Source organism: Lagopus muta, chromosome 3 (genome assembly GCF_023343835.1).
Source record: "Lagopus muta isolate bLagMut1 chromosome 3, bLagMut1 primary, whole genome shotgun sequence".
NCBI lineage: Eukaryota > Metazoa > Chordata > Aves > Galliformes > Phasianidae > Lagopus > Lagopus muta.
The window spans coordinates 50,426,111-50,452,892 of NC_064435.1; the positions used below are offsets into that span (position 1 = coordinate 50,426,111).

At 44.2% G+C, this 26,782-nt stretch overlaps 2 protein-coding genes across 5 annotated transcripts in view; both read left to right on the plus strand.

Annotated features, from left to right (window-relative positions):
* On the plus strand, nucleotides 1-18,604 carry TWSG1 (twisted gastrulation BMP signaling modulator 1). Of its 2 annotated transcripts, XM_048938591.1 has the most exons (5): nucleotides 1-91; nucleotides 924-1,087; nucleotides 6,154-6,253; nucleotides 9,031-9,297; nucleotides 16,216-18,604. In XM_048938591.1, the coding sequence occupies exons 2-5, from the start codon at nucleotides 959-961 to the stop codon at nucleotides 16,395-16,397; spliced, it is 678 nt and encodes a 225-aa protein (XP_048794548.1). In that variant the 5' UTR covers nucleotides 1-91; nucleotides 924-958; the 3' UTR covers nucleotides 16,398-18,604. The 2 variants fall into 2 exon arrangements, with proteins under 2 accessions (XP_048794548.1, XP_048794547.1); XM_048938590.1 differs by lacking the exon at nucleotides 1-91 and having other exon boundaries at nucleotides 395-1,087.
* A 3,082-nt stretch (nucleotides 18,605-21,686) lies between these two features.
* Nucleotides 21,687-26,782, plus strand: part of RALBP1 (ralA binding protein 1) — a 31,573-nt gene continuing 26,477 nt past the window's right edge. For all 3 annotated transcript variants that reach the window (XM_048938582.1, XM_048938581.1, XM_048938580.1), the window contains exon 1: nucleotides 21,687-21,888. The gene's annotated coding sequence lies outside the window, so the exon portion shown is untranslated. The remainder of the gene's footprint in view (nucleotides 21,889-26,782) is intronic.

Here is a 26,782-nt window from a genome sequence, read left to right on the forward strand (position 1 = left end):
GCGCGCTGCCCGCGGCCGAGCTGAGGCGCGCGGTCGCCGGAGCCGCCCGCGGAGCAGCCGGAGCCGCCGGCGGAGCGGGGCCGCCCGGCCGGTGAGGGGGGCGAGGGGCGGAGGCGCGGCGCCGGAGGATGGAGCCGGCGGGGAGGCGGCGGCTTTGTGAGGAGCGTTCCGCTGCCCGCCGGAGGAGGCCGGGAGGGGCGGCGCAGGGCCCCGCGGGTGCCCCGGAGCCGGGCGGCGCGGCGGGGCGCTCCCTGATGGAGGGGCCGGGGCCGGGCGGCTCGCGCGTGCTTCCCCGTCGGGCTGCGGGCCGCACCTGAGGCCCGGGGGTGCCGACGGCGGGGGGGCGGGGGCGGCGGCGCCGGGTGCTGCGCGGCGGCCATCCCGTGCCCGTCTGCCTTTCCCTCCCGTGAGAACAATGCGGGCTCGCCGCGAGCTCTGCCTAAACGTGGGCTGTGTGCCGGGCTCCGGCCCTCGGCCCGGGTTCGGAGGCACGCGCGGGCGGCGGAGAACCTCCTGTGGACCCGCGCTCTCCGCTCCTGCCGGTCTGAGCCCTCACGGCGTCGCTCCTGTAGAATGCGCCGCTCGGAGCCCCCGGGAGCTTCGCTTTAATGAATCGACGCTGATGTAGCAGCTTCGTTTCTGTGCGATGGCTCGAGGTGTCTTCCCGGACGATGCCTTCGCGGTTAGGGCTTCGCTGCTGCGTTTTATTTGTCGCTGCTCATAGGCCGTCAGATCTGATGTTACGAACCTGACCTCGTTCACCTGAAATGCAGTGCGGTTTTAACGCGTGAGCGCAACAGCAGAGAAGTTTCAAACGGAGAAGTTTGCCGGCAGAGGAGGAGCGGTCGGTTTTGTTATCGTGTCTCTTTAATGTTTGATTTTTTTTTTTCTCTTTTTTTCCCGGTGGTCAAAAATGGTTTTAGTGCTGGTTGAGCTCCATCTGCAAACCGCTGGAACAATGAGGTCACCGTGTGCAGCGCTGAGTACATCCCTGCTGCTGCTGCTGCTGCTGCTGGTGTGGGCCCGCTCGTCAGTGGGCTGCAACAAGGCACTGTGCGCCAGCGATGTCAGCAAGTGCCTCATCCAGGTAGAGCTGCCTGTGCTTGTCTTTAAGTTCAGAAGCTGTTCCTTGGGAAGACCCAGTGATACAAATTAAAGCTGTTTTATCATGGAATCACAGATGGTGTTGGTTGGAAATTAAAGCCCACCCAGTCCCACCCAGTGCCGTGGGCAGGGCTGTCTCCCACCAGCTTGGCTGCCCGGGGCTCCATCCAACCTGGCCTTGAGCATCTCCTTGAATGGCACTCCTCGTGACAGAGGGTTGTAAAGCTGAAAATGGCTGAAAGCCCCCTGAGAGGACAAATGCTGGTGTAGCTCCAATGTGCCTCACAACCCTGAAGTACCTCTGGCTACTAATGGGGATGAGCAAGCTCTTAAAGTGTGTGAGTTTGCCTAAAACAGGCTCTTGAGTTGTGCTTGTGAACAGTGGATGTTCAGCTTGAGCCCAGCTGCTGCTTTTGGCTCACTGCGTGCTGTCCATAGGGCTGAAGGAGTGGCTGAGCCCCAGCTGCTCTTCCAGCAGTGGTTGGGAGCAGAGCGAGAGGTCCTTTTAGAGGAATTGTGAGCAGTTCCATTGCCTACTGATTAGTAATTGATGGGCAGTGACCTGAGCACGCTTTCTGACACCACACTGGAAAAAGGAACCTTCCTGTGGTCAGCTCTAGCTTCCTACTGCTTCTTTGCAGGTTGGAAGTGGAAAAGCAGAGAACACAAATGCTGGTAAATATCCTCCTGACTTCCTGCGCTGCCATTACTTTAAATGGAAAAAATAATTGAAAACAGTGCTGCTTCTCAGCCATTCTCTACAGAGTTGTTAAATGAGGGAGAGAGAGAAAGGCTTTTGACTTACCTTTCCAGTGACTGTGGCACTGGTTTTCAGTGATAATGCTGTGTTTTGCTTGGGCATTGGCATCTTCCTAGCAGCACAGCCCTAGGGATGTGCTCTCTTGCTTTATATCAGTGATGTGGGACACCCTCTTAAAGCATTTCTCTCAAATCAGGACCGCACGTTGCTCTTTGAGACACTACCCCTTAGTGTTGGGGTCATACGTGGTCATAGGTCAATGACTGATGGAGGCAGATGGATCAGAAGGCAGATGGGATGGCTCCTGAAGCTATGACCAAGCTGTTGCTATCTCTCATCTTGGCTTTTTCCTTCCTTCTTCTTAAATGTTCAAGTGTTGTTGCAGCAGAAGCATTGCAGTGCTCTCCGAAGTATGTCACACATCTTGGGTTGTGTGCAATAGGGTATATCTGAGTGTTCTTGTTTCCCTCTAAACCACTCTGGAGAAATCGGAATTAAAAGTACTTTGGTAAGACTAAGTTTTCTGGGCTATCTCATCGTGCAGTTCCCTATCCTGTTTCTATAACCACTCTAGTTTAGTGTGCTTTGTGGCTTGAAGCCAAATCTGTGTGGCTCTGAGGTTACTGGGGAGCCGGCAAGACGTAGTGTTGGCCATCTGCATCTGTGGGAGCAGTGGGGCTCTCAAAAATCATACGGTTAATACAAATATTTGTGCCAGCTTCAGTACAGTCATTACTGCCACTCCTTAGGAGCTGCTCAGCTCGAGGGTGGTCCCTACATAAATATTTATTCTGTTAAATCCAGGACAGAGTGTGAGACCAACAACTTGCACGCTTTCCTCTTAGGTCTTAATGGCTGTAGCTCTTCTGGTGCCTCTGTGTTGGGATGTTATGTTTTTTCCATAAGCAAATAGCTTGAGGAACCTCTCCTTTTTGGCTTCACCCTTGCAGAAACTTGGTGGCTCCTGCAGTTTTGGAGGAGCTCTGGGTGAGACCCAGGAGCAGAGGCAGAGAGGGGCCATGAGCTCAACTCCCTCCCTGGCTTTGGGCACAGCTCATCCTTGAGCCCCTGCAGTGCTGTTGCCCCACTCCTTGGGTAGGCTGGTGGCCTTAGTGGTGCCTGGCACCTCTTCTCCAGCATTTCTTCTGCTTTGGGGTTCCCATGCACAGAGAAGATGAGAACACTGAGTGGGGACACCATGACTTACATCATTTATGCCACCATTGGTGATGCCTGCTGAAGGTTTATCTTCCCTTCCTGTTAAACTTGGGCACGAGCTTCCGAGCTTTCAAGTGTTTACAAGACTTTTTTTGGCCAGCAATATGAAATAGCTCTCACATTTTAACTTCAAGGTTTGCGTATTCAAAAATTTCTGCTAGTGTGTGTTTTGTAGCTGTAGAATGTAATGTGGTCGGGTTAGCAAAATAATCCCGTCTGGTTTGCTTCCAGGAGATTTGCTGTTATTAAACTGTTCTAGGAAAAAAACATGAGCTATTTTCTTTCATTCCCTCCTCCAGTTTGCAGAGAGGTTGCCAATGCCTTCAGGTCCTGTTTCTCGCCATGCTGAGAAAACAGTCTCTGTCAGTTCAAGAAAGTTTTGAAAAAATGGAGTTGTTAAATTCCTTGTAAAAGGCTTTATTTGCTCTCTGAAGCAGAAATACCTTTATTGTACAAACTTGTCTGCTTCCTACTTAATGCTGTATTTTTTAGACGAGGGAGGCTCATTTCTTGCCTAGCAGAATACTGGTGCACCTTCAGTAGTTCAGCCTGGGCAGCTGCCAGACTCACTTATGAGTAATATTTTCTTCCACTGACGCCTTGCCACCCCCAGCTATCAACAGGGAGCATTTCTCTTTCTGCTTCACTTCACCCACGTCCCATGGAAGCATTCTTTTAAGGAGATGTATCCTGCACAAGTGTCCGGTCTGGGTGAGTCAGTAGGAACATGAGTGTGGTTAAGGAAACAGTGGACATGCAAACACATGGATGGAAAAACATACGATTACTGCCCTGCAGGGACAGCCCTGGGGAGGAGGGGCTGAAGAGCTGTGCATAAGACCAACGTGATTGCTCTTTCTTCCATCTTCTTTCTCCAAGTTAAAAAGAAAAAAAGAAAAAGAAAAAAATTTAAAATGTTCCTAAGCCTTTCGTATAAAAATAAACTTGTTAAAATACTGGTAGGTATAGTGATGAGATCCCTAGATAGTCCTCGTGCATATAGGCACTAAGAATACAGACACACACTTGCTCAGAGTGCAGTGAGGCGCTGGCACAGCTGCCTAGAGAAGCTGTGGTGCCCCATCCCTGGAGGTGCTCAAGGCCACGTTGGATGGGGCCCTGGGCAGCTGAGCTGCTGGGGGGCAGCCCTGCCCACAGCACGGGATGGGACTGGGTGGGCTCCCTTCCAATCAGCCATTCTGTTATATTATTTTTGTACTGCAAGTGCAAAAGTTAAGATTATTTTTAATTCTGTGAGAATACTCTTAGACTGCATAATGCAGGCTGTAAAGTTGAAATAACTCAAATTTAGTGAGTTTTCTGGCTTTGATTCATACATTGCATTTAATATTTTATGGAGAGTAGCCTCCACCCACATACCGGCTTGTTGGTGTTGCAATGTCTTTAATAGGTGTGAAGTTGTCTGCCCAGTTTTACTGTTGAAGAGCAAACGTGTAGGATATGTTTAATGTGAATACATCCCAATAGAGCTCAGTGGCCAACGCAGCAGTGCTGTACTCTTGGTTGCTTTTAAAAATCGTTTTATTCAGGCTTTTACTCCTCAAGTGTGACACAATCTGTTTATTGAACAGAAAGATAAATATTTTGGAAATGCGTCATTCATTCACATAAGTCATCTTTCTAAGTTTGTGGTGTCTCCTCTTGTGGAAAACTTTGTATTTCTCAGTGACGGGCCTGTTTTTCATCCTTCACTTGGAAACAGCATAGTAATAGGTGACACGAGTAAACTTTGAGAGTGAAAAAGTTGAAAATCTTGGTAGGTTTCCAGTCTGTAAATAAAAATTCAAGACTTACTAAGACTGTGTATGGCAAAAATGCATGTGGAGAGGAGGAGCTGATGCTCAGCCACTCAGAAGTGCAAACAATTTACATTAAGTTATGCAGGCAATGGCAGCATCTCAGCGCTGTGCGAAACACAATAGTTTCTGGATTGTGTGGCTTTTTTTGCTGGCTTCAAGAAGGCTTTTAATTCTTAATCTGGGACAAAGCAAATGGAAGAATGATGGATTGATGAAGTGCATTAGTACAGAGGGGCCCATCTGTGGTGGATTTGGGGGTTGGTTCTGTGTCAGTCCCTTGAAAGAGGGACGCGGCTCTGGCCTCTCCCAGATGCATTGAGGACCAGGACACGAGGCACGCCTGCAGGCTGCCATCTGGGAGCTGAGGTCCTTTGGAGCTGCTCCTACGTGTCTGTGAGCTGCAGGGAGGCGGGCCACCTGGTTTTTAGATTTCCTTTGTACGTGCAGGCTGTTCCCATGCTTCAGGATCCTCAACTGTACGGCTTCAGGAGGACTGCCAAACAAACCAGTCCTCAGATTTAGGAAGCAGGAAGCAGAAAGTGTTATCTTTGTTTTCTGTCTTAATCGCAGTTAGAGAAAAGAGTGTATGTGTACCATTTTACTTTCAAGAGACTACAATTTTGAAGTATCCAGGGTTTTATTCTGGGGATAGATTAAGAGCAGAAATGAATCAGCTGGACTTCAGATAAATATATATATACCCACATACAGCTACTAATACGATAAACAGAGAGCAATGTGTAGCAAGCATTCAGAGATGTGCAAAATAAGTGTGTTCCAATGGCTAAACCAAATACATTCATTTCACGATCCACAAATAGGTGTGATGGTAGGCACTGCACATCTTCTGAGCTTCCTTTTTTTAGCTAAATTATACCTCATCTGCACTATTTATACAAAAAGAAACGTCCTTCTTTGAATTTGGTTTTGCAGTTGGAAAAGTATTCAGGGAACATGTAGGTGAACAAAGCTTTACCATGAATAGGACTTTTTCTCTTTTGAACACTTGTTAGCAAACTTCAGATTTGCGTTCAGAATTTCAGCCTAAAAAACAAAACAGTCTGAAAAGATCCATTTGTAAATTCAGCTTGGTTCTTTGGCTAGAACTCTTTTACTGTTTTCTCACTCGATTAGTGTAGAAAGCTGTTTTTAAAACCCTAACTTGAGTTGTGGCCAGAGGAAGAATTGCTGTGCCCTGCTGGCATTTCATGCCTGGGATTGCTGGGTGTAACACGTTCATGTTGTTTTCAGGAGCTGTGTCAGTGCCGCCCAGGGGAAGGGAACTGTTCCTGCTGCAAGGAGTGCATGCTCTGCCTTGGCACGCTTTGGGATGAGTGCTGTGACTGTGTTGGTAAGTTTGCAATTGTTGGGGATTTCTTTTTATTTATAGAAACTTCTCCCTGCCATGTGTTCAAGTCGCAGCCCTACTGCAGAAGTTAAGCACGAGGACAAAATCTGTTCTTTCATTATCTTGCAACTTGTTCTATGGGTACTGCATGAGTTAGCATGCAGTGGAACATGCCAGTGGGGACCAACATGCCAGAAGGCCGCATCTGCTTTATGAGGTACACAGTAGCAGTCCCAATTTTGCTTGGGTGATGTCAACATCACTACATAACAATTTTGCTATCTGTTTGTGGACTTCTTTTTCAATTGTCATCTCAATGAAACTACACAGCACCTTCATTATGGGGTTGGATTCCACGTAGGGGCAATTGGAGATGTGAGTTCCCCCGTGAGTCCCTGGGACTAGTTGTAATTACTCACGGTCCATGTTTTTCATCACTCTTTTATTTGCAAAAAGATCTGTTTCAGGAGCGTGAGAAGAAGGTATACAAATTCTTTCTGTAAGATGAGATGACAGCCCTAACAAGGACAGCATTATTACCAACAGATCGTGCTCACAGTGCCAAGATTTCTGTTAGTGAATGGTGCCTCTGCAGAAGGATGGATATGTTCTTGTTCCTTCTCCTGTTATAAATGTTTTGAAAGATTCATCATCCTGGGGTTGCTGGGCCCTCCACTGCCATACAGATCCATCTGGTTCCCATAAATAGGAGGCATGTTGATCACTGTACCTTCTCACAGCTTCTGGCTGGTCGATTCTTCTCTGAGTTCCTGAGGATGAGTGCTTCAGAGTGCTCCTTTTCGCTGCATTTCATTGCTTCTCACATTCCATCATGATATTAATATGCTTTCTGACAACTTGCTTCTTGCTTGGTTCTCAGCAGCTTACCTTTGCTTGTCTGTCCTTCAGTAAAAGGAGTGGAGCGGAACACTCAGGTGCACATGAGATTCTTCCCAATGGCAAAAAGGATTTTCAGCCCATCTCCCTGTGCTGGCTATTAATTTTGAAAGAGGTGTTATAGTTTAATTTTTCTATTTGAGCTGAAATACGTTAATGGACTCACTGAAGAGCGAAATAGATTTGTGTATATTTCCCCCCCGTTCCCTTTGCCCTTCCCATGTGTTCTTGCTTTTTTTAATGCAGTACTGAATTGTATTGTAGACTTGCTCAGTCAGAGGGGTAGGGAACAGGAGAGCAGGCTACTTGGCTTTTTCAGAAGTGCTGTCTGGTTCAGAAAGCAGGGTTTTGTGCACAGATATTCTATAGGAAGAAGAACCTAGCTACTGTGATTATAAAGAAAAAAGTCTACATAGTTTATTTTCTAAATCTGAACATGACTCCCTGTTCTTTTGCTGCTTCCCTCAGTGCTATCCAGTAAAGCAGTTAGCAGGGTTTTAGTTTCAGTTTCCCAGTACTGGTGGTTCTGCAGGTGCCTCAGACCTTGGCTGTATGGCGTCGTCCTATTCTGAAATAATTACTCATTAATGTAGATTTGGAGTGGGAGATTTCACTGTCATTCTGATAGCTGAATCTCTAAACTGATCAAATCTAACATGAAAGCAGATGGGTTGTGCTGTCCTTCAGGTCATGTCTGCTCTGAAGTCAGGAGTTATTTCTACTGTTCAGCACTTACTTTGAAGAGGTTGTGTTTTTCTATAAAGTCATAGCTAAATATGATTTCTGAAACTGGAGGCTTAATGAATCAACATGGCAGGAGATGTTTGCTGAGTGTGTAGGGCAGGTGGACTTCAAACATACGTGCTTCGTATTGCTTTGGAAGAAGAGGATTGATTTGCTTTGCAGCTGTAGCTGTCTAAAAGTGTAACTGTAAAACTACCCAAAATTATATCCAGATGTGCATCAGGAAAATTAATTTCTCCGTCTCTTGCCAGGTGACTTCTGATAGCATTTTATGGCTTCTGATTCTAAATACCTATGCATGTGTAACTTTTGCTTTCAGTCTTGGAGGTTTCAATGTTTTGATTAAAAGAAGGTAATCACAGTTAATAAATGGTTGCATTTAAATGTTTAATGAAAATCTGGCACCTGCATGGCGTATTACAGAAACAAAGAGGCAAAGAGGATTACAGTAGAGGACAACAGATTTCAAAAAAGATTCCCCAGGAGATACTGAAAAAGATGTGTAAGGGGTAATGTGGAAATAAGTGTTTTTGTCTGCAATGACTCTCCAACTAAGCAGAAAATCTCGGTTCATCTCAGCCGTGTCTAAGCAGGTAAAGACAGCAGACTCTTGCTCTCTCCTGGTGCTGATCTTTGCACCTTTGGCAGGTGCCTGGTAAGATCTTATGCACTGCTGAAGCAGATGAGATCAAATACTTGAATTGTGATCAAAAGTTTCACAAAGCTCAGGACTTGTCGAGATACTATCTTTGTTCAGTTGTAGGCTCCCATTCCAAATTCATGCCAGTGTCGGTCATGCTGTGCTTTGTCACATTTCCCAGTGGAAACAAACCTTGAGCTGAACTCTGTGTTCTGAAGTGTAATGCTATAGCATAGAAAGGGAAGTGAAAAAGAGGTTTTTCTTTTTGCTTGGAGCTCACGAGTTGCAGATGTGTTTTGTGGAATTCTGCAGAGATCTGAAACCTGCCGCTATTGAAAATTAGTGCTGCTGGTTTTGGTGGCACTTCTGCTATTGAGTTGTGAGTTAAAGAGTTAAGAGGGAATTATATCAGCAGAAGGGTTCCATATGTATGTATATACACCCACAGATTCCAAGAAGAAAGGATTTTTGTATAACTTAGCTTCTCATTCCTTTGCAGGTATGTGCAACCCTCGCAATTACAGCGACACACCTCCAACATCCAAGAGCACTGTGGAGGAGTTGCACGAACCAATTCCTTCGCTTTTCCGAGCGCTCACAGAAGGGGACACTCAGCTGAACTGGAATATTGTTTCCTTCCCTGTTGCAGAAGAATTGTCGCATCATGAGAACTTAGTTTCCTTTTTAGAAACAGTGAACCAGCCACAGCATCAGAACGTCTCCGTTCCAAGCAACAACATCCACGCACCTTACTCTAGTGACAAAGGTAATAAATACAGTGTCTGAATTCCTCGCGTCTCTTCTGGTCTCTTCCAGCAGCTTTCTCAGTGCAGCTTTCTCAGTGCATCTTCTGTGCTTGTCTCTGCTACCCTCTTCTTTTTGTGTATAAAAATGGGGGAAAAGTTCAGTCTACTTCTGAGCATGACATAACAGCGTATGAACTTATTGCCTTTATTTTACTTATATATATATTTTTTTTCCACCTTGAGTTTAGAGTTGTGTTTTTTTGTTTTTTTGTTTTTTTGGCTGAGTGGCAGGGTAAAAGATGAGAAGTTTGGTGTAGTGACAGCAGTGAGTTAAGAAACATTCTCTTTGCTTCTCAATTTCCATACTAAACCTGAAATACTTTTCTGTGCAAATCATTTCAAAGCCTTGAAAGAATCTCATAAGTAGTTCTTAGTAAAGTAGCTGATTAAAAGGGGAAAGAGCATCTGATTTGTTTTACTGTAGCATGATTAATGCTTCGCTTCCTTCCCAATGCTCGCTTTAAGTATTGGTAACCACATTTGCTGTTGTTGTGATGGTTCTTTTGTCTTATCAAAGCAAGATTCCCTAATTGATGGACACGCTGCTTTTCCATCTCATCTTGAACTTCTGACCTAGTATTGTTGCTGAGTAGGGCTGCTATTGATTACATGGAACTGTAATGGCAATTTTTCTGACTTCCTTTGGTTAAGGCACACTAGAAAAAAAAATTAATTCCAGAACTGGGAAACCAGATGGGCAGAAAACATTTCATTCATATGTCTTTGACATTAATAAAACGCTTGCTTACCATCATGAGAGTGATGCAGAAAGCCATGTTAAATGGCAAGCCACAAAAAGCCATGTGTGCAAATAATACTAAAGTATTTAAAGACATAAATTATACTTGGAAGAAAAACATATGCTTGGAACAACCTTGAATATATCCCACTGTACTTAGGTACTGCAGCCGGACTTGCTGTTCCCTGGCAGTCCTTTACTACCATGCCAACAGGATGGGCTAATGATAGCTTTGGATTAAACTTGGAATTGGAATTGCATTTCGAGGGTGTGGAGGAGTTCTGAGTATAACAACACAAATACATAGCTACAATTTTTTCTTAGTCAAAGGTCTCCTTTGTTTCATTTGCTAAGGTCATATTAGAGATTTAAGCTGAGAGGGCTTTCATTGGAATGATGGCATTCCAAAAGTAACAGTTATATTTGGAAATACTTACCAAATGCCACTGGATTTTGGGTTTCAGTAGATACTCAGGAGAGAAATAAATGTCAAAGCTTTTCTTGTAATCATTGGCTATTGGTCTTCTATTGGCCACAAAGTAGATTGAGATCTGATTTTGCAGAACATCATGTTAAGATTTTCTTATAAAAACTCCAGTGAATTGATCCGTGAGAAAAATAAGTGGAAAGAAAAAACTGACCTCTGGCCTCGGTCAGTTGGTGTTGATTATGGTGAAAGTAAGGACACGTGGGGAGCTGCAGCTCTTGTGTTGGATGTTGTGTGACCCGTGCGGTAGCAATGTTTCTAAAAGGTTTTGGGTGAATTTACTGAGGAAGCAATAACTGGAAAATGGAGGGGTAGGAGGTGAAGAGCCAAAGAGACTAGCCAGCATGGGCACACGCAGCGTGCTTCACTTCATCGTGGTGTGCCGGCAGCAGCTGTTTCTTTTGTTGCCTGGAAAGGGAGAGGGGGTAATGAGATGTAGATTTTGGTGAGGGGACAGTAGGCTGCGTACTGTCCTGCAGATTACTTGCCAAAATTTGGATAGGCTCTGCTTATAAAGACCTCTTGCCATATCCTGTAACACAGTTCTGATTTTCATTTCAACGCGTGTCCATGCACAGATCAATGTGAAGCCGTCTAGGGTGCCAGACTTGCTATGTACAGCCCTGGGTGGGTGCCAGGAAAAGCAGCACTGGCCCCAGGAACCCGAGGGCCTTGTGCCTGACAGTGGGACGGAGCCAGGCCGCCAGTTAGTGTGGAAGTGGAATGCAGAGAGACATAAAACATTCCTGTCCTGCCGCTGCCTACTGCAGCCACCAGACCTTGAATTATTATTGTCTTAGTGCATGCTTTCCCTTTTCTTCTGTGAGCGGTCTTCTAACACTCTAGCGGCCAAAGCACATCGAGCTGCTGGATCGAGCTCTTTGTATCGGTGGTTTCTGGTGTTTGAGCAGCTGCTTCAAGTGACTTTCGCTACTTGCAGTGATTATTAACCTAGAGTTACATTTGTACTTTATTCTTATTTTTTTGTTTTGTTTTTAGCTGATACCCTCAGAGATCTGAACTGCAAGTTCAAATGTATAAATAAGCTTAAGTGCTGCAGATGATGACAGGATGTTGGCAAGAGAGACAGGGGGGAGGTGGATAATCTTTTGGCAGCTGATGAAACAAAATCTGTGTTGTAGCTGAGGGATTCTGACTTAAACCGCTCAGTGACACAATGGATGGTGTCAGCTCTGCGCTTACGCTTCCACTGAGTGCTGGCCAGGTAGTGAAGATCTAGCAGTCCAGTCAAGGGCACCTATTTCTGTAGGTATGCTAGGAACACATTTTTAAAAAATGCCTTTTTTTTTTCCCCCAATAACTTCTGACTAACACCAAACTGGCTGCCAGGCAGACGGTTACCTCCTCTTCTACCATGAAACAGACCAGCAGGCAACTTACCTTACATAGCACCTTTAATTTTCAAGGTAGCACATGGGATTTGTAATTAACTAGGAAGGTTCCTTCCTCTTCCCGATAAGCGTTTTTCCTTCACTTACAGCAGAGCTGTTTTCTCTTCCTGGATTTGCCAAATTCTTCAAGTACCGATACAGATCTCACTTGAAGCACCAAGAGTATTGTTGCAAAGTCTGACAGAAATACGAGCCTGTTTCTTCTAGTCATCTGAATTTAGATTTGATTCTACATTGTTGTTTCTCCCACACAACCTTCATGTGTTATGAATTGTGGGGAGAAGGAGAAAAATTAATGTTCTGAAAAGAGCTGTGTAGCTGTCAGTCCCCCACTGCTCTCTCTCCTTCCTACCCCATCTGTATTTGATAGTCCTTTCTGTGTGAAAACAGGCAAAATGCTAATGAAAGCTATTAATGCAGCAAGTAGCATCCTTTTATCTGCACTGAGGGAGTCAGCATTGCCTGGGCAATTACATTTGTGAAGCAATTTAAATACTTTCCCAGATCCCTACTGAGCCTGTAGGATGGTTTTGGTTTTTTATTTCCTTTGTGACTCTTTTTGTAGCCCATGAAGAGGGATTTAGTGCTTGATGAGAGCAATTTTCCTGCTTTCCAAAATTCTTTATCTGTGTAGAAACACTGACCCTACTGAGCGAGGGACAGGGTTAGCATGTGGTGAACAAGGTGCGCAATAAAGAAAGAACCAGTTTAGCTGGCATGCCTCTGAATGAGAAAACTTCCAAATGTATTTGGTAGCTTAGTCTTCTGCACATTACGTGTGTCCTCTAGTTTCTTACAAGTGCTACTGGGAACCAGCCAGATGTACCGCTAGCTCTGGCCTGGTGTGTACAAGCTATCCTCCCCATTTTGCAGCATTTCTGGATTGGCCATCTAGGACCAAATCTTTTGGCTTCCACGTGCACGTGAAAATAAACTTCCTTCTCTGGTCTGTCAAGATTAATGGTCCAGTTGGTTGTTGCTGTTACCTTAATATGGCTGAGATCTTGCTTCTGTCCCCACTTTAGTGCTGAGAGGTTGATTTCCTGGACCGGTATCACAAGGCCTCACTGCTCTCACCTGCTTCTACCAGGATTGTGGTCTTAGGAGTGCAGATCCACTGACCTCCTTCCCACTCACAGAAGTGTTCACTTCTGTAGAAGGACATCTCAGCATCTCTGGTAGACAAAGATCCAGAAAGATTTAGGATTGCTTGTTTTGGGACAGAGGCAGTCCTGTGCTTGCAGCTGACACCTGAATGGCTACTGTGAGAAGATAGGGAGGCACAAACATGGGGCTGTCTGGGCATCCTGGGACTAGAGGGTGTGTGTATGCTCCTTTCTGGCAATCCCAGCTTTTTGTTGCTGGTGCCAAAAGGTTACCCAGTGCTTGCAAATTCTCTGAAGCAAGACAGAGTTGCTGAATACTGTGAGACAGAAGTGTGCCCTTGTGGCCAAGAAGGCCAGCAGGATCCTGGGTTGCATCAGAAGAGCGTGGCCAGCAGGTCAAGGGAGATGATCCTTCCCTTCTGCTTTGCCCTGGTGAGTCCACATTTAGACTACTGTGTCCAGTTCTGGTCTCCTTGGGAAAAGAAAGACAGGGAACTTCTAGAAAGAGTCTGTCAGACAAAGATGATCAATCATGCCTGGAGCATCTCCTGATGAGAAAAGGCTGAGAGACTTGGTTTGGAAAGTAGAAGACTGGGGTAGGAGGGGGGTCTGATCAGTGCTTATAAATATTTGAAGGGTGAGACTCAGTGGATAGGACCAGGCTCGTTTCAGTGGTTCCCAGCAATAGAACAAGGGGCAATGGGCACAAACTGGAATACAGGAAGTTCTGTGTAAACATGAGGAAAAACTTCTTTACTTTGAGGATGAGAGAGCACTTCAACAAGCTGCCCAGAGAGGTTGTGGAGTCCTCTGTGCTCTCTGGACCTGATACAAAATCCATGGATTCTTGGATGGATTCTTTCCTCTGCAGCCAATTGTAGGGAACCTGCAGCAGGTTGATTTCCAGAGCTCCCTCACAACCCCCACAATTCTGTGTGGCCCCTGGGAGGATTCTTACCTGTGTGCTTTGGTGGATGCAGCAGTCGCTGCCAGTACCATCTCCCTGCCACATTTTTGCTTTAACTGAGCCCTTTAGGTGCATATTAGGGAGGTCACTCTTTCTGTGTGGGTTATTCTACCATAGAATGTGTGTTCCTGTTTTGCTTTTTTCCCCTCCCACCTGTAAAGAAAGCATTCTTAGCGAAGCTGTGGATATTTGGTAGATTTCAGGTGGAGGTTTTGTTCTGTGAGAACTTTCTATGCTTACTGGGCCTTAGGCTTTATTTTGAAGTGTTAGAGAAACAGAAGTGCCAAGAGTGGGACAGGACTTGCACAACCACTGCATGTGTTGTTGACATTCTCAGCAGTACTTCAGGTACTCCAAGATTTCTTAGATGACTGCGGCGTTACTCACAGCATAGCTTTCCTGGAAGCAGAAAAATGCCTTGGTGTTGGATCTGCACTTCCTCCTCGAGATCCTTAATGCCTTTTGCATTGTATGTGGTGTCTACAAGAAGTGTATGTCAGCCCAGAGCCTGAACAAAGAATACTGCCTTGTGTTCAGTGAGCTGGCAGCATGTCCTGTGACTATCTTGCAATTGTTCAGGCAGCAGTAAAATAATTTGGCAGTTATCAGGTTTCCTTCATCAGCGTTTTGACAGATTTTAATTCTTACACAGGATAGGCAGAGTTTCCAGCTGTCAAGAAGAAGGAAGCATCTATGGAAAAGCTAGCAGCTGCATTGTGCTTTCTCATACATTGTGCTATCCCTTGCCATTTGTCCTGCAGCTTGGACAGCACAAAGACCATCTACTGTTGGTACTGGGGAAACTGAATGCGTAGATCTGATGTCCTGTAGTGTGATGGAGCCCTTTGCTGGCCTCAGCTCATCTCTGGCCTTCACCTTAAGAACTTGCCAAGAGAACTGTGTGCTGCTGAGGTTGCTAATCTATGAGGTATCTGTATTTTGAAGAGAGGGGTTGCGCTGACTTTAGCACAAGGCTTACATACAAGAGACTGAATAAATGTTGTGGTTAACAATTGCACTGCTCCAAGCCCTTTGGTTACTCATCCTTCTCCATATCTCCATAATCATTTAAAAAATGAAAAATAAACTGTCTGACTTACCATCTATGTTTGGATTACATTTTTCTAATCCTCCTTGGAATGTAGGTCAGTACATTTCTTCTGGATCTGTGCAATTTAAGCAGGAATAGGCTAGAAAGCCTCTTGACATTTGCAGCTCACAAATCTGTCTGATGTGTGTTAGTGAGGTGTTCATGTTTGTAGGCAGCTTTCAGTTGTGCTTTCACCCACAGCGTGCCAAGTTACGCTGGGGGCAGATGTGGTGCAGAGATCCTGTAGAGGACAAACCACGGTGTAATCACTCAGTTGGCAGAGAAAAAAGATGGTGGGACCTATCAGCTTGGGGAATTAGAAGTAGGCAGGGGAGGGATGTTTTAATTTTATAGATGTGGTGAATGCCTCAGCTCCAGTTTGGGGTTATAGTGCCAAACTTCATGGTGTTTCAAGTAATTGTGTGGTGGTTAGAACAGCAAAGATGATGCTTAGGCAAAAGGCAGAAAGGATTTCTTAATCTTAGTAGTAAAATTGGTGTTGCTTAAAATAATAACTAAAAGCGTGCTGTGCTGTTCTCATGTTGAGGAAAATGGGATCCTCTAGCTCTAGCAACATGTGGTTTTAATGTGGTCGAAGAATACTGTTGGGGATGAGGAGAAAATGTTTATGCTTAAATAAGTTTTTAATATAACTAATCTAAAAGTGTTGTTTTTCTTGATCACATGTAATAACTGCTCGCAACTGCAGTAGTGGTATCTCAATGCTAAGGCTGTGTACCTTCAGAGGACACCTGCTTGTTATTTTGGCATAGCCCATCGTTACACTTCATAAAGTATCCCTCATGACTTTGTGGAGGATAAAAAAAAAGACACAATTTAATTTAAAAAAAAAAAACAAATCATCCAGAGGGAGAGCAGAGAGTAAAAACTGAAAGTTGATAGGTCTCACGTAGGGTCTCTGTCTCTTTTCTGCTTCTCTATCACCTTTTTTTTCCTTATGCCTCATGGTCTTAATGATTTGAACTCCCATTTCAATAGCTGCATGTGTAATTAATTTTCAAGTAACCTTTTAGATACTTTAAGACCTTTTAAACCGTTTTCCCCCTCTTGGTTTAGAACACATGTGTACTGTGGTGTATTTTGATGACTGCATGTCAATACATCAGTGCAAGATCTCTTGCGAGTCCATGGGAGCATCCAAATACCGATGGTTTCACAACGCCTGCTGTGAGTGTATCGGGCCAGAGTGCATCGACTATGGCAGTAAAACTGTAAAATGTATGAACTGTATGTTTTGAAGCAGAAAAATTGTAATACGCTAACATGGAGGCCAAAGTAATCCCTCTCAGTTAGAGAGAAGCGGATTGGAAATCCTGCATTTTGGTGGAGTGCCTAATGGTTGCAATTAAATGGAGCTGGTTGAAAAAAGATGTATAAAATTTGAAACTTGTTTTTTTAAATCCGTGCAAGCAAGGCTAACTTGTAGAATTTTCAACATTATGTTTTCTTTTTCTTCTGCTCAAATGGTACAGCCGTGCTCATCCTTGCTGTTCTGATTGTTTTCTTTTGATTTGATACTATTGACTATATTGGTTTTCAGAATATAATGCAATATCTTGTATTTAGAGTAGGGAAAACTTAAGAATACGGTAATGAGTTTCTCACCATCCAAGTTCAACAAATAAATAAATGGATACTGAGTTGCAGGGAGAGAGTTCTTGAGGTGCCTGGTCTTCGTGGTTTGTTTGTTTGTTTGTTTTTTAACTTTATTGCCCTCTAGTTTCCGAGCTTAGCCTTCTATTGTGAAAATGTTATTTGGGGAGAAAGAATAATTAATGCTTCAAGTCTAAATCATGGGCCGTCATGGATAAAATCCTGACTTCTTAGAAGGGCTGCCCTACAAAATGCTGAGTGGGACGCTTCCCTTACCAGTTTTATTTGCCATGTTCTCTTACATACATTAGCAACTGAAAAAGTCTTTTCAGTCTTCTCTGAGAGATCAAAGCAAGGCTGTTAGGTGCAGTTGCATCTCCTCCCCTTTGCACTGTTCTCTAGGGTCACTTAATCTTTGAACATTCAGTGCAGCAAAGGGAAGGTGACATTTTATTTTGAATATAACGAATACATGAGAAAACAAAACAGCATGAACTAGCAAGTGCTACAGGGTTATCAGCTGAACAGTTGGCCACAGATGCGTTCACATTTAGTAGTTTGCTATGAATATTTATTCCAAACCATAAGTCTTACTTTTGTTTTCCCATGAGATGTCATCGCCAAAGAAGGGAAGATGTGCCCCCAGAGGCAAAAATTGGATGTTCTGAGCATAGGACACTGTCCATTTTTCTAAGAAAGAATTTGAGCATGTTGACGGTTGTGTGGCAATTTTATGCCCCGACTAAGACTCCATTGATAATGGTACTAAGTGCAAAAATGAAGTGTATGAGTAGTTAATGATCAGCTTTTGGTATTTATAATGATGTGTTTTTTAGTGCCTTGACTTTTTTATGCATATATGCATATATCTGTATGCACACACACACAAAAGAATTTGCCTATTCATGTTTCTCTCACTGCCCTCTGTCTAGAGGGATTAAACTGTTTTCTAGTCACACCTGAATATCTGTACCATGTACAAATGAAAGCAGTCATTTTAAATATATTTTCTTGAAAAGGTTGCCTGAATGCTTTTTTATTTTCTCTCATTATACAGCTCTTTCAACAAGACAAAATAAACATATATATAAAATATACTGTTGTGAAATAATGTTACTTTCTTCAATCTCTTTTCTCAGCTGTAAAGAAGTACTTGAAAGGTGTTTATTGTTTTGAGCTAGTAGATAATGAAGTACCTGCATACTTTAAACTTGCAATTAAGTGATAAATCATGGATTTGAACAGAAAACCTTCGCTTTCAATGAAGGAGCTGATCTTTGAATATTTGATGATTCATATTATCTTTTTCTTGGCTTTCTTAAAATGAGTGGAGGGGGAGAGTTTGTTAAAAGTAGCCGTGACTGCTTCTGGTTGGAGGATGATGCATTGTTCTTCACCAAGATAGGAAGTGGGCAGTAAGCATTCCTACAGCTCACTAGCACAGTTAAGATCTTGCAGTGTTAAATGATTTGAAGCACTGAATCTTTTGAGAGTGGAAGATGGGCCTGATGTTTCTGGTTAGGTGCCTGCTGTTCTCCATCTGTGACAACATTGACGTCACTAGAATTTCAATGGGAGGTCAAGTCAGAGGAGCAGCACGGGTGGAGAGGACTCGCCTGAAACAAGCCTGGGGAACAGCATAAAAATGTAAATACACTTGTCTGTGTAATGGCCTGAGAGTAGGTAGCAAGGATGCACGCTTTCTGGGGCTTGCCTTAACTTTGTAATTCTTGACGCTGTCTAGAGTTTGCTGTAAGCGTTGCCTGTATGCCAATGTCATACAGTAACAGCAAATGTATTTTATTATGATGAGTGTTTTGAGAGGTATTTTAATAAAAAGACATTACTGTTTCATGTGTTTTTTGTTCTCATGATTTTCTCAGGGCAAAACCAGGAAACACAGTTATAAAAGTTACTAATTTAAACAGCTGGAATAATACAGAGAATTAACTCTTCAACACTGTTCTTCCAAAACTAAAACTGTAGTTTCCTTTTAAGCTTTTTCTTTGTATAAATTAATAAAATAGAATCTTCTCAATAGCCAAAATGTACTTTCTGACAGAAAACTAATTGTTTTGGATGGTTGCGTACTTTGTCCTATTCTGTTTTGCAAAAAAAGATACTGCAAATTTATTTTTGGGCTTTCCTTTAACTCTAAAGCTAAAGCATCAGTAAAGCATTAGCTATGTATGCTTAGGAATATTTCAGAACGTGTTTCAAGTCTTTTCTGTGTTAACTTTGATCTTGCCTTTTCTCTGCCTTTGGTCCTTCTACAAACCCCATAGTAGGTCTTCTGTGATCTCAAAACACATTTCCTGTACATTCCATAAGGAGTCTTGAACCCCTACAGGCATCCAACCACAGGCTCAGTTTGGTATCAGGCAGCTCTTTTGGTTGTCTTTTCTCTTGCTGCAGGGTACTTGTGATGTATAAGTGATACTTTTTTTTCTGAAGACATTAACTAAAATATTTCTTCTAGGTGTTCTGTTGTATTCTGGAACAGTACATCCCATGTAGACACCCCTCCCTTCAAGGGTTTTGAGTGAGCATTTTTCACTTTGAACAGAATGCCCTTCTTTCAAGTTCTGCCACAGCTTTTCTTCACCTTTAAAGGAACAGGTGTTTCATTGCAACATTTCACGTTCAGCTTTCAGTTCAAGTATGTGGTTAGTCAAGTAAGATTGATGGTTTCTGTGCTAACATGAGTGTACTTGCTTTGGCCTTTGGTGATGTAAAGGAACTGATTGCTGGAAGATACTTCTGGTTTCCACTGTATGCACAGCTCTTTTAACTGTATAAGCAAAAAGGACTTCACAGTGCTTCACTGCCAAGGAGTTCATCATGGAACCAGCAGATCCGATCACACAGACCAAATGCCAATGAGATACTGAACTTGCTCTGCCTATTAATCTGCTATTATTTGGCATTTTTAATTGTTTAAAGGAGCAATTTTTTCTAACAATGGACAAACTTAGAACCCGAGATACTAAAATGGCTTCTGAGGCACTATTTTTTAGACAGCTGGCCATAAAATGTAGTCATTATCTTTAATAAAAAGGCAAACTAAGCATCTCTTGAGAAAATGACAGGGAATTACTAATTTACACAGCTGTTTTTTCCCACGTATTTTCTAACAAAAAGGCTTTCTAAAATTCTAGTATTCTCCTTAGCACATTTAGGAGAGTCATGTACAGCAGAGAGCTTGCTGCTTCGCTTGCCATCTTTTCTCGACTTTGTCCTTAAAACAGTAAGAATTAAGTAAACATAGGATGTGTAGGGTAAGAATGTTCCCTCAAGTAAGCTTCAGACCACAGTGAGTTTTGTGAAGTCAGAAGTCATCCAAATGTGTTTCACACGGCAGTAAACTGTTATACTAAGCTCTGCACACAATCACTCATTTGTCTTTATCCAAAAATGGGAGAAGATTCGTTCTGTGCTCGTTAGCTGATGAGCCCATTGTGTGTGAACTTGTGTTGGCAGCAGCCTTGATAATGCTCATTCTTCAGAGCTGAGAGCCTCTGGCGACCTCACTTCAAGTGGAGATCCTTACAGGCAATCATCTCAAATTACTACGGATGTTTCTGAAGTAACCTTCCTCTCTTCTTTTGCCAGAAGTAATACAGCCTTTGTGCAGCGAAAAACCCCAAGACATTAGCTGTGATGTTAAGTTAAATACACCAGCAAGTACTTGCTGTTAAACTGTTTCTTCTGGAAGGGAGGAGGTAAGTTGGAAGTCGCATGGTTATGTAATACGCTGTGGAGACAATATCTCTGTGCTCCAACAATATCTCTGTGCTCCAACACTAATCGGAGTGTTTACAACCCTCCCCTTTGTATTTCCTACTGAATAGCACAAATTCCTGTGGGGGACCTCTTACATTACCACAGAAGGTTGCACAAAGAGCCCATTTGACAGGGACTAAGAAGCATTGAATCTCAAGTGAATAAATGAAGCAGGTGGCACGCTGCCACTGTATTAATGTGTCCAAAAGCTCAGGGATTATGTCCGAGGCTGTGGGAATGAATCGGGCTGCTTCTGACTGAAACAAATTCCCCTGTTGGTTAGGAATCCTGAAAAGGATTCAAGATACGCAGGTGCTTCACGTAACAGAAAAGACGAGGGACACAAAATTCTTTTGAATATCTCTGTAAACAGGATGCGTGTGGAGATGGAGATGTGTTTCTTGGCACAGGTCTCCTCATGCCGCATCCAGCGTTTCTCCATTTTCTCACCCTCCACAGAACAGCAAAGAGGAGCCGCAGACAATTCAAGTTCAAAGCGGTTACACGAGGATGACGGCTGCTCGCTTCTGGGCTATCAGCGTAAAACTCAGTAGCAAGGCTATCGAGGCGGGCTGGGTGTAAACATCCATGGAGCTGTGCCAGCTGCTGTATTCACAGGCCGTGTATCTCGCCGGTTGTGTCACAAATTCTAAGGACTGTGGCTTACTGAGGCTTCAGTCGGACATCGCTAATGCTTACGTTTCCTTGTAAACCTGCTCAAATGGGGTTGTCTGCCCCGAGGGTTTCTGTGAACTTGACCCAGCTTTGTGAGTTTATCTCGGCCAGGAGGCCGCTGGAACTGGAATTAGCAAGGGCACGCTGCTTCTCACAGTATCAGCTGCCGCCCCCAGCACGGCCGTTGCGGGGCGTTAGAAACGAGACGAGGCGAACGGACTAAAGCGCCACGGCTCCACCCAGCGCCGCCGCCTGCTGCACTGTCGCTCTTCTCTCCCCTCTTCCCGTCGCCGGGAGTTGTAGTCCGGCTGGCGGGAAGCCGCCCCACTCCGCTTTCGGTAGGCGTCCCCGAGAGAACTACAATGCCCACAGTGCTCTGCGCGCGGGAGTCTCCTTCCCCTTCCCGCCTCTCTCTCGCGCCACCACGCGCGCGCAGAGCGCCTCCCTCCCTCACCCCGCCTCTCGCCCCCGTGCGTCCTGCGCATGCGCGGCGGCAGGAGCCGCTGCCCCGAGCGGCGGTGCGAGCGAGGGCGGCGGCGCCTGCGCGGTGTGGAGTTCGCGCCTCTCCTCAGCCGTCCTTGCGGGCCGGGCGGCGGAGGCGGCGGGATGGAGCGCGAGGCGGAGCCGCGTGCGTGAGGCCGAGGCGGAGCCGCTGCGGCAGCGAGCGGGACCCCGACGGTTAGTGCGGACGCCTCCGGTCTCGGACCCTTCGCCTCTCTGTGAAGGGCGAGGGAGCCGCTTCCGGGGCTGGCACGGGGGAGGGGGGCAGGGATAAGGGGCGGGGGAGGGGCTGACCCGGGGCCTAACCCCTCACTCAGCCCCGGCGGCCGGCTGCCCGCCTCAGGCCCCTCCCGTTCACCTGGCCCGTTGGCTGCCGCCGGGCTGAGGGCGGCGTGTGGGGGCTGGTGGCAGCCGTCCGCCCGTTCGCCTTCACCTGGAGGTCCCGTCCGAGCAGCCCTTACCGCTGTCGGCGTTTTTCCGTGTGTTGGGCAAGTTGTCTGCGTTGAGTTTGTTGTGCGTTTGTCGAGTGCTCGGCACGCTGTCGGCTACTTCGTGGTGTTATTTTGAAAACGTGTCTCGGCAGGCGGAGAATATCAGCGTGAGGTGCGTGAGTAATAGAGCAGATCTGACTGTGTGTGTTAGGGCACGAGCACACCGATCAAATGAAAGCATCCCTTCAGGAGAACGCCGTGCGCATCCCCCACCCTCAGTTCATGCAGTATCTTGGCCATCCTTAATGAGAAGATAATAAAAAATAGAGAGGTAGGACCATTTTGTTGGCTGCATAAAGCAGATTTGCGTAAATGTTTTGGTTCTAGTGCTTCAAGACAGCAGCAATTGAATTCTTATCCCCACTTCTCATCTTGAAGGCAGGGTTGAAATTGGATAAGCATTAAGGACCCATTTAGACCCAAACTGCTCTGTGATGATGTGAGCTGTGAACCTCCGCTATAATGCACCCATTTGAGCATAACAGTGAGGCTCTGTTGGATATGACCCAGGATTGTAATGGATGTGAGTTCATTAGCAAGCTTAAACAACAACAACAAAAATAGGAAGGAGTCCCTTTTATTTTGATTTTGATGCCATTTGAAATGTCATGGACAGGTTCTTATGAAGCATGGTGTGCTGTTTCTTCAGTTCATAGTCCTGTACAGTCAGTGTGACACGTGCTCTGTAGGGGCTTTTTTCTACAGAGAAGGAAAATAGGAAAGAATAGGCTGCTTATAAAGGATAAGCAGGGAGCTTTGGGTTATCTGTTCTCGGGCTCTTATTTCTAACTTTGAGAAAATCAGTTGTTTTTTACTCTTCTCATGCATGTAATAAATGGTAGAAAGAGCTGCCTCTAAGTTAGAATGCAGTGCAATTCTGGCATTGTTCTCTCTTAGCAAAGGTACAACTGGGGGAGCGGAGGTGTTGTTATCTTCCTTGGAAAGTAATGATTCCATTGTAGAGCTCCAAGTGTTACTGTAGCTATACAGGTACTTCTTCTGTATGGTGGCTTGTTTCCATTTTTTCTATGTCTGTATTGTGATATGTTGCATTGGTATTGCAGTGGCTGCTTTCTTGCTTCCAAGCTGTAGGTGTAGTTGAAACTGATGTGCATATGTACTCTTTAGAGTTCTGATCTCACTTGTACCTTTTAGACACTTCCCTAATATGTTCCAGCTGTGTTTTCTAACAGCAAGGTTTTGAATGCTTGTGGAGCACATGCTGCTATTTCTGATGAAACTATGTCAGAGTTATGTGAAGAAATGCTGTTGTTTAGTAATAAATACCCACAAATGCAAATGTTGTTTCCTTCTACAAAGCTTGGTGTCAGGTGGCTGGCCTCAAAATGTCAAAATAAAGTATAGTATGACACTTATCTTCATTAATTGTATGCCTGGTGTAACATACTAAGCCTTTCTCTGAACTAACACGTCTGATTATTTTAAATCAGTGAATGACTCACCACCCTTAAAAATAGTCAGTTTGCCATATGCTGGCTTCAGATTTTCACCTAAAGAATCTATCGGCTTGCTCTTCTGTTCACCAGTGCCTTGTGGACCTCACCTCACAAACTGCTGGCTTAAAAAAACACACCAGTAACAGGAAACCAGAACAGCGGAGTGAGCACATGGTCAGGCTGACAGGAGCCTGCAAGCAGCCAGTGCTCAGACAGGATCCCAGACATGGTGATGCTGAGAGGTGACTGTTGTCCAAGTAGCCAGTGTGTCTTCTGCCTGCTGTGGCAGAGACGACAAAGGTGAGGATGCAGGTTGATTTGTAGCAAAAGGAAGGCTGTTTGCCCATTCCAACAACCTATCAGAGTCATTAGGACTGGAGAAGACCTCTGAGATCATCTAGATCTGAGATCATCAACCACTGACCCATCCCCACTACGCCCACTAACCACGTCCCTAAGTGCCACATCCACACGATTCTTGAACACCTCCAGGGATGGTGACTCCACCACCTCCCTGAGCAGCCTGTGCCATTGCCCAAGGTATTTGTAGGGCTTGAAAATCCTGCCAAGCCCACCACAAGTGCTCACAGGTAGAGATGCCAACAGGACCTGTCCCTCACCTTTTGGTCTTGACATGAGCAAATATAAAGTTGGGTGAAGCTATGAGGGTGCTGTGCAGCAAAAGAACCTCTGATATTGGCAGCAGCAAGGAGTCTCACTTGTGAGGCTGAGTAGCATCAGGGATCTTGTGCTCCCTCCCTTCTTCAGACTGTGTTGTAAGGGGGATGGCTGCTTGTGGGGGCTGGAAAGGGGGGATATCACCTTAGTAAGGGTGGTGACCCAATGATTCCATTCTTCCGGAACAGATTAAAAAAAGAAAATTAGGGCTTGTTCCATGTTATGTGAAAGTAGCATACCAGGAACAGTCATGTATTGTTTGACCAAACTGGGGGATGTGATTGGGGTTCTTAATGTAGCTTATTACTTGTAAATTAAAATTAAAAAAAATAATAAAAAAAAAAGGTTGCTTTTTTTTCCTTATCTAATCTATGAATTCCAAGCATGTATGAGAGACTGAGATCTGCCAATTCAAAAACATGAGATCACAATGTTCAGTGAATAGCTGAGCAGCCAAACACTGCCTGCCAGTAGTATTTCCTGTGATAAGTAAATAAATGTATTTAAGCAGAGAATACAGTTAGGTATCTCTTTCCTTGTGTAGTTCCCATGACACAAAGCAAACAAAAATGCAGATCACAGATGTCTGCCCTGCTGAAGACCTTGCCTGAGTGCGTAGAGATGCACTGATTTAGCTTCTGGGGGAAAGGGTTCATTTTTGTGCTCTATAGTCTGAAAATTCCGTGCTTCTGTGTGTATGATCTGGTGCAAGTCAGTGCTCGAAACTTAGTTCCTGTTCTGTTGCTCCGATAGCATGCCTGGGCTTTTGTATGTGGTATCACTGAGCTTCTTGCTGGAGAAAAGACATCTGGCAGGAAGGAGGAGCTTCTGGGTCTGAGCGTGGATCAGTGGAACAGCCAGGGCTTGAATGGGATGAATGGGTTTAAAGGCACTGGAGCTGATGACAGCGCTGTCAGTGTGACACCTATAAGAAAGGAAATATCAGAGACAAAAACTGCAGTGTGCTTTCTTCACAAAAACTTCAGCAAGGATTTTGAAGTACTTCACTTATCTTTAAAACCACACCTACCTTTTTAAAACAGGATTTACATCTGAGAGTTAGAAACTGTAATTTTACAATATAATTTCTGTAATATCTTTTAGTGAAATGTAACATTTAGCTCACCCTGATAACTAGGCTTTCCAGCCTGTCCACGTGTGTTTTAAATATGAATTTATATCGCTGTTCCAAGTGCAGCATTTTCTTGAATATTGCAGTGAAAATACGTTGTCTCAGATATTTATTAACATGAAGTACACTGAATGCAAAATATAAATTCTGAAGTTAAATGTACTAGTACTGAAACTCTCATTTCTTGTATTAATAGTGTTCTTCTGCCCTATCTTGCTATCTGTGGAAATCTAATTATTGGTTGTTTTTCCCTCTAACAGAGTTAATTAATAACAATTATGTTAAAAAAATGTTAATAACTTGAAATTAATAGCTTAATTAATACTGAGGGTAAATGTAATATTGCCTGATGTAACATTGTAAATTGGGAGATATTGAAACTAAGGAAATCAGAAAATATTGTGAACTGACTGTTACATAAAAGCATAACACCGATCTTTATAAAGCCTGATGAATTTTTCAATTGAATGTTGAAAACATGGTTTTCTGTCACCATCCTCTTTTAGTTCTCGCTTATGGTTACTTCAGAAGTGACGCTGTTCTTCTAAAGCAATCTAGAGCACTTTTCATATTCAGTGGAGGGTTGTTTTTTTTCTTTTCATTGATTGAATGGACTGAAAGTGGAGGACTCTGGGGAGCAAACAACTGATGAGTAGATTTCCCCATAAGCTTCCTGGATTATTTCAGCCTAGTGGTTTTACCTTTTCTTATTCTTCACACATTTTAATCTTTCCAAATTCTGTAAGTGCTCTGTGTGCTAGGGACTTGTAAGCTAACCTTAAATGATCTTTCCCAGGTTGTGCTTCGGAATTAGGATTGCAGTTCTCCAGAATCTACATAGCTCGTAGATCAAGTGATTATTATCTATCTTATTTTGGAAATGGTTTTAAAAGCTCTTGGAGAAAATGAAATGCAGCTTTCCAGGTGAAAGAGGAACTGAGGCAGTTCTTACTTTGCCTGGATGGTTCAGCAAATTACCGTGGCTGCTATACCTACATGCAGATTGAAATCCTAATTCTGCAACATCTAGAGCGTGCAGCCATATGTCAGTGCAGTCCGTGATTGGTGTGTATCTTTAAAGCAGTCAGTTACGCAGACATTTGTAACAGGTACTTTACACGAAGCAGTTATTAGCACTTAATAGCAAGGATTTCACCACTCTTAAAAATGCTTTATGTTAACTGAGTCTCAGTACTTTGGTTTTGACATGGGGGAGTATGATGACATTATACTGGCCTGGTGTATACCAGGCTTCCATTAAATTACATGCACTGATTTAATTTGAAGTAGCATGACTCTTCTTGTGCAGACAA

Excerpts from the sequence above, each read along its gene's own strand:
- TWSG1 (XM_048938590.1), top strand. The coding sequence starts at position 914 with ATGGTTTTAGTGCTGGTTGAGCTCCATCTGCAAACCGCTGGAACAATG. Across the intron at positions 1,088-6,153 it reads TCAGCAAGTGCCTCATCCAG|GAGCTGTGTCAGTGCCGCCC; the intron begins GTAGAGCTGCCT and ends TGTTGTTTTCAG. Across the intron at positions 9,298-16,215 it reads ACCTTACTCTAGTGACAAAG|AACACATGTGTACTGTGGTG; the intron begins GTAATAAATACA and ends CTCTTGGTTTAG.